At 42.8% G+C, this 11,464-nt stretch overlaps 5 protein-coding genes across 5 annotated transcripts; 4 read left to right on the forward strand and 1 right to left on the reverse strand.

The window, feature by feature from the left end:
- Window positions 1–1,662: 1,662 nt before the first annotated feature.
- Window positions 1,663–4,097, forward strand: LOC115771860 (protein Skeletor, isoforms B/C; the record flags this gene model as incomplete). The annotated part of the gene is made up of 5 exons (XM_030717741.1): window positions 1,663–1,895; window positions 1,964–2,311; window positions 2,378–2,931; window positions 2,988–3,210; window positions 3,278–4,097. Coding segments are annotated over 5 exons (1,998 nt in total), but the record flags the coding sequence as incomplete, so codon positions are not given.
- A 723-nt stretch (window positions 4,098–4,820) lies between these two features.
- On the reverse strand, window positions 4,821–7,842 carry LOC115757767 (protein fem-1 homolog C). Its single transcript, XM_030698192.1, has 5 exons — window positions 7,371–7,842; window positions 6,812–7,134; window positions 5,580–6,754; window positions 5,388–5,516; window positions 4,821–5,320 (listed from the first exon to the last, which is right to left on the reverse strand). The coding sequence occupies exons 1-5, from the start codon at window positions 7,550–7,552 to the stop codon at window positions 5,096–5,098; spliced, it is 2,034 nt and encodes a 677-aa protein (XP_030554052.1). The 5' UTR covers window positions 7,553–7,842; the 3' UTR covers window positions 4,821–5,095.
- A 644-nt stretch (window positions 7,843–8,486) lies between these two features.
- LOC115757770 (baculoviral IAP repeat-containing protein 5) lies at window positions 8,487–9,200 on the forward strand. The gene is made up of 3 exons (XM_030698195.1): window positions 8,487–8,716; window positions 8,776–8,955; window positions 9,023–9,200. Exons 1-3 carry the CDS (start codon window positions 8,585–8,587, stop codon window positions 9,152–9,154), a joined length of 444 nt encoding a protein of 147 aa, XP_030554055.1. The 5' UTR covers window positions 8,487–8,584; the 3' UTR covers window positions 9,155–9,200.
- Window positions 9,201–9,213: 13 nt separating this feature from the next.
- LOC115757768 (single-strand selective monofunctional uracil DNA glycosylase) lies at window positions 9,214–10,371 on the forward strand. Its single transcript, XM_030698193.1, has 2 exons — window positions 9,214–9,700; window positions 9,764–10,371. The coding sequence occupies exons 1-2, from the start codon at window positions 9,389–9,391 to the stop codon at window positions 10,304–10,306; spliced, it is 855 nt and encodes a 284-aa protein (XP_030554053.1). The 5' UTR covers window positions 9,214–9,388; the 3' UTR covers window positions 10,307–10,371.
- Window positions 10,372–10,465: 94 nt separating this feature from the next.
- On the forward strand, window positions 10,466–11,448 carry LOC115757769 (tRNA-specific adenosine deaminase 2). Its single transcript, XM_030698194.1, has one exon. It carries the CDS (start codon window positions 10,540–10,542, stop codon window positions 11,020–11,022), a length of 483 nt encoding a protein of 160 aa, XP_030554054.1. The 5' UTR covers window positions 10,466–10,539; the 3' UTR covers window positions 11,023–11,448.
- The last annotated feature ends 16 nt before the right edge of the window (window positions 11,449–11,464 follow it).

Raw genomic sequence — 11,464 nt, forward strand, 5'->3', positions numbered from 1 at the left:
CAAGAGAGCAAGGCTTGGCAACGGCCGAAAGCTGCGCGCAGAAGCAGTCACAAGAAACTCGCAAGTTAACGGCCGCTCACCAGTTGAGTTTGAGAAGCTTAAGCGCGCAGTTCGTTCGCTGTCGCTGCCTACTGCTGTTGGTTTTTGGTCGCCGGAGCCGTAACGTAAAACCAGTTTTGGACGATTCAATAATAATAACACAAGCGAAACGCATGCGAATGACGAAACGACCTTAAGAAAAAAGTACGCAACAACAAATCCAACTTGAGAATTCGTCACGGAAGCAAGAAAAGTGATGCATATGAAAATCAACATAGAAAATACTCGTTTAAAATGATAGTGCGTGCATTTAATTAACAATATTATTTAGAGTGTGAAAGCAGAAAAAACTGAACGAAGCTTAGCTACGATTTGCAAAATATCTACGTGGAACTGAGCGCGGGGAGAGCACAAGTGCGAGAGAGTGCAACGCAAACCGCGCAATGACATTGACAAGACAACGCGTTCTTTGTCAGTGCTGCGACTGCGCCGTCCCTATCGCTGCCAGTGGGCGGGCTGCGGCAGCGCTGCGGCAGCGACGCCAACTGCGACAACAACTATTATTGGCGCTTGTGACGCTTTTCCTGTTTGGCTTTAACACGGCTGCATGTGAGTACATATAAGTACATGCACATGTATGTATTTCAGTGTATGTCTATAGCAAAAATCGTAATGAACCACTAAAGAAAGAGAAACCTTAATGCTTGTTACGTTAAAGAAAAACGCTGGCTACAACAATAACAACAGCAGCGAAAACAAATTCACTTTCGTCGGAAACTAGCGAAACTGGTCTATGCGTGTCTACTGCTATCTACTGCTGACTGCTGCTGCTGCTGATGCCGCTGCCGCGGCCGCTGCTGGTTGCCGGTTTCACGGCAACTGGGAGATCAGAGACAATGGCTACTGCCACTCTGGCCCAGTGGCAGTAAATTAAATGAAATACCGCAGCATTAGTCAGCCTCTGTTGTGTGGTTACAATTTTGGGCTTTCATACACTTACAGAGGGTTTTTTTTTGTTTAATTTTTCATGCATAGAAGCTAACTAACTAATCAATTAGCTTTTAAGCTTTATGATGTCTGCTAGCAGGCAGTACATAAATATATGCAAATTGGCTGGATCAAGCCAGTATATCATATAAATAGCTGTCATATCTTTCAGTCGAAAACAGAGCCTTTTGGTTTTTCAATATAACTCGACATGCCTAAACTATGTTAATAAAAGGACAAAATCTAATTAACATATGACATATAGATTTCATTAAAAAAATCAGTAACAAAAGGACTTAAAATAAACACTTTTTCATTTTTTTGTAAAAGCCAAAACAATTAAGAGTTTTACTATGCTCCTAGCAAATGGAGAAATCATATTTTTATTAGTTTACTTTAATGCTTTTTATTGGTCTTCTATATAATATATATCGTAAGCAAAACCAGAAACTGAATTTTCATATTAAAAACTTTTTAGTTTTTCAATATATCTTCGCCAGTCTCAGCATTTCTAGTTAGTAAAATATTGATATCGCACTATTATATTATATGGTTCCCATGGCAACAATTCCTTAAAAATTGTGTTTTTTCTTTAATTGGATATACCCAATTATCTGCTTTATTTATTGACTCTTCTCTTATTTAGCTGCTGAGGGCGAAGATGAGGATGGTCCGTATCGGGGCAAATATCTGGGCAAGCTGAACTCGTATCATCATCAGGTGTCTGGCGACGTTTACGCCGTCAATGAGTATACGTTTCTTATAGTGGGCTTTAATTACGATGGCAACGGGGCGGATACGTTCTTTTGGGCCGGCGCCAGCAATCGACCCGGGCCGCAAGGTTTCATAGTGCCCGATGAGTATGGCAAGTGAGTAAAAACTAGTTACATAAACTATCTACATTGTTAATTAATCAAATAATCTCGGCCCAACGCAGAACCAACATTTTGGATCGCTATCATAACAAGGACTTTACGCTAACGCTACCCGATCGCAAGAAGATGACCGAGATCAAGTGGCTTGCGGTCTACGATTTGAACAATCAGAACAACTTCGGCGATGTTTATATACCCGAAGAATTCGAGCCGCCACGCCCCCAATCCGGCGGCACCTTCTCCAAGCGCAACCACAATGTGAGCAGCAGCAGCATTGAGATCCTGGACTCAAAGACCATACGCATTAAGGACTTTACATATGATGGGCGTGGCAAGCGCACGTTTTTCTGGACGGGCGTGGGCGCCCAGCCATCGAGTCGGGGCAGCAAGATGCCCGACGAGCGCGGCTAGTGAGTTATCCATATGCCCACATAATCATCCCTGCTGTTGTCTCTAAATACAATTTTTAACTCCAGCCTCGACCCTATACGCACCTACACAAAAGAAACCATTGAGCTGGAGCTGCCCGGCGACAAGACGATCTTCGATATCGATTGGATAAGCGTCTACGATGTGGCCGACAATGAGAATTATGGGCACGTGCTTATACCGGATGGTCTAAATGTGCCACCATCGCTCGTGAAGATTACGCCGTACGAGTTCTCGTTACCCAATTGCCGACAGCTGCACAAAGACTTGCAAGTGTCGTGGGAGGTGTTCGGGCCGCAGATCACGTTCCAACTTTCCGGTCAGGTAGCCCAAACGGATTATATGTCCTTTGGCATCTCGGGCTCGGATGTTTCCAGTCAAATGATTGGTGCCGATGTGGTTGTGGCCTATATAGATGATATTAGGGGCTACACAGTGGACTATAATATCACATCGCTGGCGCCATGCGTACAGGTCCTGGGCCAGAATAAGGGCGTCTGTCGAGATGATGTCGTCGGCGGCCTGGATAGCTTTCAGCTGAACACATACGCCCGCAAGGATGGCATCAATACCATTAGCTTTAGGCGCACGCTCAAGTCATGTAGGTGCTCGATTCATTTCATGTATACCTTGATTACCAAGTTGATTTATTTACAGCTGATGATGGCGACAAGGAAATCTTTCTGGATCGGAGCAACTATGTGATTTGGGCCTTTGGCCAGCTGGACTCCAACAATGAGCCCGCCTTTCATACACACTATCCTAAGAGCGATATAGTCATTGACTTCAACACCACAGAACCAGTTAACGATTGTTTTAGCTTCACAAAACGTATGGAAACTCCAGTGCAGCTATGGGAGCGCGCTCGAATCACGGATGCGTAAGTGAAGCTGCTCCATAAATACGGTCGGATCATAAATGACATTAATCTATTTTCTTTTGTATAGCACCGTACGCACTTTTAATGCCTATCTCGGCCCCTCGGGCGGTCTGCGTGGCTATCAGGGCCTGACAGGCCATGTTTCAAGCGGCTTGGCCTGGTACATCAATGGCTATATGATACCGGAGCTTTATCTAAAGCGCGGTTTGACTTATACTTTTAAAGTGCGGGGCGGAAACAATCCACACTCGCCGGAACACTATCATCCACTGGTCATAACGGATGATCCACAGGGCGGCTATGATCGCCTCTCGGATGCCAAACAGAGCGAAATTCGCGTCCTAGCTGGCGTGGAGTTTACCCGTCGTGGTCGTCCCAAGCCCACCGCTGCGGGTCCACTTTGCTTATCTCGGTATCCGGAGAACTACGATCGTCGCTTGGATGACAATTTTCCCACGTTCAAGAAGTTCAATCGCAGCCTTCTAAACATATGCAGCGATGAGCCCCCGGCACTGCTCGAAATTACGCCCAATATTACGTGGCCCGACACCGTTTATTATAATTCTTTTACGCACGGCAACATGGGCTGGAAGATTCACATTGTCGATAGTTATACTAATTTGCGCAACGGTGGCCAATCCTTGAGCACAATTTGGTTGCCAACGTTCACAGCTCTGCTGACGCTTGTGGCATGGCCGGCGTTTTGAATGTTGGCTGCTTTCCTAAATAGTGTCCTCTCAAACGATATCCTTAAAATATTCGAATTTTAATTTAAGTCAATCAGTCACAATTTGCATATGCTGCTGCGTATGCGTGTATGTATGTATGTATTATATCTGCCCATCTTATGTATAAGTATTGTGATTTAAGCACGTTAATAAAGGCAGAGCTTCACGTAGGTCAGAAGCAACGCGTCCTGATTAGGCACTGGCCTGGAATCCACGGTCACGTATTGTTAAGTATGTGGAAATACACCAGATTATGCTAAACGAGATGTCCCAATAACGTTTAAAGGTGATGTTATTTTTATTTGACTGTAAACTGTAAACTATGCATTTATTGATTAGATTCGATTTTAATTCTGCGTATATGTATATATATGTATATATATACTTATATATACATATAATACTTATATATACATATAATTCTAAGCTGCAATTGCTGCCATCAACACGCGTCAATACTGACACTCAGGATTAATACAATCGTTAATTAAAAAGGAAGCAAGTGGATTGTTAAGCACACACTTGTGGAATTGGGAAGGCAACTTTTTTAAAAGCAGTTTTCATCAGTTAAAGCCAACTAGCGTGGTAAGTTTTTCATATTGGCCCACTAACATTTTACAATATTGCATTTGGAGTTTAATTTCATTTTGTTAACAAGTGATAAATTAGTTATTCTAGTCGTATGTGTATACAGTTACATAGTATGTATTTGTATATGTATATATGGATATATATATTTATATATATTTCAGGCATATATCAGAATTTAGATAATGTGTGTATAGTTTCTTGTTGTAAACTAGTTGAACATCGGCACAGAACACTTTGATGTTGCCTTTTTCTCTGTTAAGTTATTTTGTAAGTTTACTAAAATATTAATGATTCAGTTTCATACAGATTTAATATCACGTTGATCGCTTACACTTTTTGCTTTTGTTACACATTGTTTTTTCATTATTTTTTTTTGTGTGTTTCGTTATTGAGTTTTGAATTGCTTTTAGCCGAATAAGTTAACAATAGTAGAGATAGATAGATATATATAGAATAGACAGACAAGAAGTAACAGAAGATACACTGGTAAAATTTTGATATGGCCAAATTATATACACATATGTTCTAACAATTTTAACAGAGACGTGCTTTCAAAAGTTTGCTACTCATGGTTCATGATTATGCACAAATTGCTCAAGCTGTTTGTGCAGCTGATCCTTATAACGGATCTTATGCTTGCTAAGAACCGTCGCACATAAGCACTGCAGCGATACGTAATTGAGTAGCGGTATGGTGTTGGTGGGATTGGAGGCTATGGAGTCGTAGGGTCGCTTCTCCGCCCGATTCGGTTGGTCTATGTCCGCGCCACACTTAAGCAGCAGGTGCACAATCTGCAAAATTACATAAATATTTCATTGTCTTCATAAATCCCGTGTTAAGGGAAAAAGACGATCTTACCTCATTGTCGTAGTTGTAAGGCTGGCATGCTACGTGCAGGGGCGTTGATTTGGCTTCATTTTTTGTGTTCACGTCTATGCCGCATTCGATGAGCAATTTAATAACATCTGCATTGGGAAACACAGTCTTCTACAAGCATCAATATAATATAGTTTATAATAGCTTTACATCTGTTAAACGCAATAAACTCACATCAGAAAAATTGTCTTCGGTGATGTAACCACTTTTGATAACATTTAGCCGTGAGGCCCCCAAATGAAGCAGCGTGTCGGCAGTGCTGGCGCTACGCAAGTTACCAAGAACGACCGTCTCGTGGACGGCTTGAAATATTTCCTTGTGCTGAGCCTCTGTGTGGACGGTATTGATCAGCAGATAGATGAGATGGGCTAGGCAGCGCAATACACGGTCATAGTTCTCCTGCTGGCGCCGGAAGACGGGACGCACTTGCAACAGCTCCTTGACCTCGACGGCGCTTGCGGAGAGCGTACGAAATACGCCTAAGACATCATCAAATCTGGGCAGCAAGTTATCCTGATGCATGAAGCGAGCGCGTGCATCACTTCGCATGTGGCTCGAGTTTCGCACGTGCAGATCTAACATGAGACGCACTAACGCCTGGGCAGCAAAACAGGTCTCGAAATGCAATATGGACCAATTGGAGACACGCACCTCGAGCAAAAAACGCCAGAGATCAATGCAGCGCTGGAGCTGCAGAGAGTCGGCGTATGAGGCACCTCTAAACGTCAAACGGAATATCATGTCCTTGTGCGTCAAGCCCAATACACGTTCACAAATTAACAGACTTTGCGTGCGCATAGCATCCATATCCGTGGCAATGTTATCAAGCTCCTCTAAAGTCGCAAATTCGACGGCATTTTCATACGCATTCCGTAAAGGTACCTTTGGCTTCTTTTCAATGTAAGGCGTGTAGGCGGCGCGTATGTGATGTGCCATACGCCAATGGAGGATGCATACGCGAGACTCATTGTGCTCGTCCAGAAATGTCGAGCCCATTAGTTCATGCGCCTCAGCGATGCGTTCCACTGAATAATTCAATTCCTTTTTCAAATAATCAAATATTTGATGAGCGCCCTTAAGGCAGGCAGTTCGCAGTGCATCGTCACCGTAGCGACTCTTAGCAAAGGGATCAGCACCCTGCTCTATAAGCATTCTGGTGGTGTCCAGTCGATGCTCCTGTATGGCATAGTGTAGCGCCGTTTTGTCCTGTATGTCGCGTGCATTGATGTCGGCTCCCTTGCGCACCAGATACAGGCAAAGCTGCACGGACTGCACCGAGTTAATCAAGCATGTGCCGCCATTGATGTTTGGCTTCTTGATGTCTGCACCGTTCTCCACCAGAAACTTGACTGTTAAACATGCAGAGTGAGCAACAAATTGAAATATGAAGAATGGATTCCACATACCAATATCTGTGTTCGTCATGTAACAGGCACTTCGCACTGGCGTTGAACCCGAATCTGATGTGGCATTTATGTCACAGCCGATCCGCACCAGATACTTAACCATGGACAGCTTGCCGGATACGACAGCTGCCCACAGCGGCGAGACATGGTGAAAGCTATTGTCCTCGGGCACCTCAAAGTGTCCACGCTGCTCAATGTCCGCCTCGCACATGGTTATGAGATACTCGGCAATTACTACTGCGCCACGTTTGCAGGCAATAAAAAGTGGCGCACAGCCATTGCGTTGTTTTCTAACCACCTCGCGTCGGGACTCACGTGAATGCCTGCAGAGTAGGAAGTGCGATTAGGATGAAATTTTGTTGGGTACTCAAGCTGCTGATAAGGCGTCTGCCTTTACGGAACACACAAAAAACACAACAAAATAACAATAGCAACAAAAATATTGATTATACGGTAATTGGTCGCTTAGCGCTTATCAACGGACGAAAAAAACGTACGAGTAGCTCGGTCAATTTTTGGTAGCGTATATGTAAACATTTTTTATTAACTACATACATACTTTTCGAGCTCATGGCGTAAATGGCGCGGCAAGATGGAGTCCTCGTGGCTGCGTTTGCATTCCTCGATGAGCTCATGGTTTAGTTTTGCAATTTCCATTTTGGGACTACTCTGATTGCGTTCGGTGGCCATGGGGCTGGAGTGCCCCTGGAGCTGTTGAGTGCCTTCAAGTCTGGAGTTCATTGCCAGTGCACAATTTCATTGCCAAGTGCCAAATAGCGCTGGCGTCCTGTGAGTGCAATTTTATTTAGGTTGCGAATCGTTCCAAGGCCTTTCAGTTTTCGCTCTGTGGCCCAAGCACTTTCTTTTTTCTTCTTAATCAATTTTGGTGTGTGAGAATGTAAAATATAAGCGAGTTTTTGGACCACTGCAGTGCATAATATGTTTAGAATCTGGGTAAAACTCAATAACAAACAATAAACAGGTAACGTTTTCTTTGACTATTTTTATATTTTCATTTATTTAATGTTTATGTGTAGCAAAAAATATACAACAACAAATGACAAAACAGAGTGAACAGCTGTCCCAGGCTGCCAGTGTTGACAAAAACCCTGACGGTGCTGGAAAATTCGCAACCAACAAATTTAAAATTCACTATGCTTCTGTTCATTAAAAATATTGGCAGGGTCATCGCGAATATTTTAAAACTAGAATATAAGTTTTCTGCATCTAAAATCATGTTTGCTAGGAGTAAGATATCAACACGTTGATTTTTTCTTTGCATAGAACCGACAATCAATCTGAAATGTTTACAGTGCAGTTCGTTCTGTAATGTTAAACTGTTGTTTTATTTTCTTTCAAATATTAATAATAATCGATAACTTTAATGCCTATTGTAGATCGGAGTCAGTTGAATTCAAATTAACTCTCAATAAATTTTTTTCGCATCGCTTCTCTCCAGAAGAGTTCTTAAATAAAACTCAATATTCTAATTGATTATTTGCCTGACATAATCTAACATTTAATAAATATCCTTTTTCATTATGCAAGTTGATTATTTGCATAACATAATCGAATTTTAAATATATTTCATGAATTAATTACTTGCTTCTGTTAATAACAGTTTAACAACGCTTATGTTATTTTCTCTGTTATGTCTAACATAAAATTTCAGGGTTGCCAAACGGCAAGAGCGACGCGCTACGCTTGGGCCCTGTTTGTTTTTGTGTGTAGAAGAATTTTAAAATAGTTTTTATTTAATAACCAATCTATGTAATGGATCCAACAACTTTAATGGATGAAACAAAGCTCGACACATTTCGCGAGCTCAACTTGCTGGAAAAGCATCGCGTAGAGAGTTTCAAGGACTGGCCCTTTTCAGCTAAGTCCACATGTAGCATTGGCAAGGCAAGCGAGTCGTGAATCTGGTAGCAAACTATTTTGTTAATACACCGATTATCTTGCAGATGGCTGAGGCGGGGTTCTATTGGACTGGCACCAAACGTGAAAACGATACGGCTACCTGCTTTGTGTGCGGTAAAACACTAGACGGCTGGGAGTCGGAGGATGATCCTTGGAAGGAACATCTGAAGCACGCTCCGCAATGTGAATTCGTTAAATTGGGCTGTCCAGAAAAGGATTTAACTGTAAGTGCGCAGACGCCACGGACAACAAAGCTAACATATACTTATCAGTTCACCGATTTGCTTTTAGGTGGAGCAATTTCTGAAAATATTTTGTACTGTTGTTAACATCAACATAGAGAAGAATATTAAGCAATTTAAATCGAAATTCGTTAAGGACAATGAGAGCAAGCTGGACGAGTTCACACATACGCTACCTTAAAATAACCTTTATGCGCATTTAATATTAATACATACATATATTACAAAATACAGTTCGCTTGTTTGATTAAAAGAAAATTTGCAGCATTCGCGCATTTCTTAGCAGCGCTGTTGTAAAATTAAATCAGTTGGCAACGCGGCAAAAGGTGTCCGGTGTTAAAATTAGCTAAATTGTTTTTAATTTGTAAAATCAAATCGGGGTGCACTCAAAAACTTAAAAATTGAAAGTTTTGCAATGTTGAAACGAAAGCTGGAGAAGAAGAAAGCGGCAGCACTTGACCTGAAGAAGTCGAAAACAACTCAGCCTGATGCAATAACCTCAGGACTGTTTGTCCAACCATTTTGGATGCAGTTTTATAAAATTGAATGCCAGTTGAATGAACAACTGGCTACGCTTGGACTGCCCACGGGCATTACATGTACTTACAATCCAGTCGAGTATGCATCGTCGTTGCATTGTGCTTATTTAAGTCGTTATTTATGCGGGCCCAAGCGAGTCATATTTATAGGCATGAATCCTGGGCCAAACGGCATGGGCCAGACAGGCGTAAGTGCGCTCAACAGCTTCTCTTGCTAGGTCACATTTACTGTGTTTGTACATTTTATCTAGGTACCTTTTGGAAACGTTCGCACCGTGCGCGACATGATGCATCTGTCTGGCGAGGTGCTACAGCCGTCTCTGCTGCATCGTAAACGCCCTGTTAACGGATTGAATTGCAAGATTGAGGAGCCGAGCGGTGTGCGGTTGTGGGAGCTGTTTGAGCGTTTGGCCGCCGGCAGTCTAGATACCCTTTCGCAACAATGCTTTGTCCACAACTTTTGCCCCCTGGCATTCTTTGATGAAGAGGGAAACAACATAACACCAAGCGAACTGAAAGGCCAATTAAAGCAGCAGATTCGAGATGTGTGCTTGGATGCATTAGAGAAACAGCTGCAACTGTTGCAGCCGCAATTTGTGGTGGCAGTAGGAGAGTATGTTCACAAGGTGCTGAACAGATCGAAGTATTGTCAAACAGTTTCCGTGAGCCGCTTACCACATCCAAGTCCGCGGTCGCTCCACAATACTAACTGGTCAGAAAAGGCTCAGGCTTTTTTGGAGGAGCAGGATCTAATCAAGTTTATGCGCAATGAGGCGCAAGGTATTTCTTATTGATTAAGTTAAACAAACAACAAAATACATCTATAAATAAGTTAATTAAATACAAATATTTTGCATTCCGATAAAGCTATTGGCCAGTGTTACCCTATTGCTGGCGGCTGAGTTGCCAACCATCGTGACGGTGAACAGCTGATATTTGCTTGTTATTTTTTGCTTGCTGTGTCGTGGCGTCGTAGTCTGCTCTGTTTTTGTTTGCCCAAAATTAATTTGAGATATTTCCATGCCAAATGGCCGCGTTTATGGAGGATGCTTTAGTGGAAGCGCGGCGAGCACGTGACGCCGGCGAAGTGCCCGTTGGTTGTGTGTTTGTGCACAACGACAAGGTAATCGCACGTGGCGGGAACGAAGTGAATGTACACCGGAATGCAACACGTCATGCGGAGTTCATATGCATCGATGCCACCTTGGCCTACTGCCGTGAGAAGCGCCTGCCGGCACGTCAGGTGTTCAGCGAAATCAGTGTTGTAGTCACTGTGGAGCCCTGCATAATGTGCTCTGCTGCCTTGCACACGCTGGCCGTCAAGGAGATTATCTATGGTTGCGAGAATGATCGTTTCGGCGGCAAGACGGTCATAGATGTGGCTGCCGTGGTTGGTCAGCGGATCAACATAACTGGTGGTGTGCGTTCAGAAGAGGCCATGGCGTTGCTAAAGGAATTCTACAAGGGCGACAATCCAGCGGCCCCACCAGTAGCAAAGAAGAAGAAATGACTGGCTCGTAGTTAGAGAAAAAAAAGAAAACACTAAACACCGTAGTCACCTTAAGCTTCAGCTCATGTGAACGTTTTTGTATATGTTTTAATTTATTGTAAACTTTAAGCATAGACTAAGCTAAATATGGCGTTCAGAACGTTAGTTTTAATATAAATACAATTACTGCGTGAAAAGCAACAACATGTTGTGCGTGTGAAAGGCTGTGCCAATGCAATTGTTACAGGAAATGAAACACAAAAAATGCTGTTTTCTTTCAATAGGAGTTTGGAGTTGGAGAAAAATCACGGATAGTACCGTCACCAGAAATTGTTATAAGCCCATGTTAAACTTATTGTAATTGCACTACAACCTAAGCTAGTCTTTTGGCTCGTCATTTGCTACGCAAGCTGCCTCGGAGTCGTGAGCTTGCGCAGCAAACAAATGCGTTGCCTTTTACAAT

Source organism: Drosophila novamexicana, unplaced genomic scaffold (assembly GCF_003285875.2).
Source record: "Drosophila novamexicana strain 15010-1031.04,08,12 unplaced genomic scaffold, DnovRS2.1 tig00000108-arrow-pilon, whole genome shotgun sequence".
Classification (NCBI taxonomy): Eukaryota; Metazoa; Arthropoda; class Insecta; order Diptera; family Drosophilidae; genus Drosophila; species Drosophila novamexicana.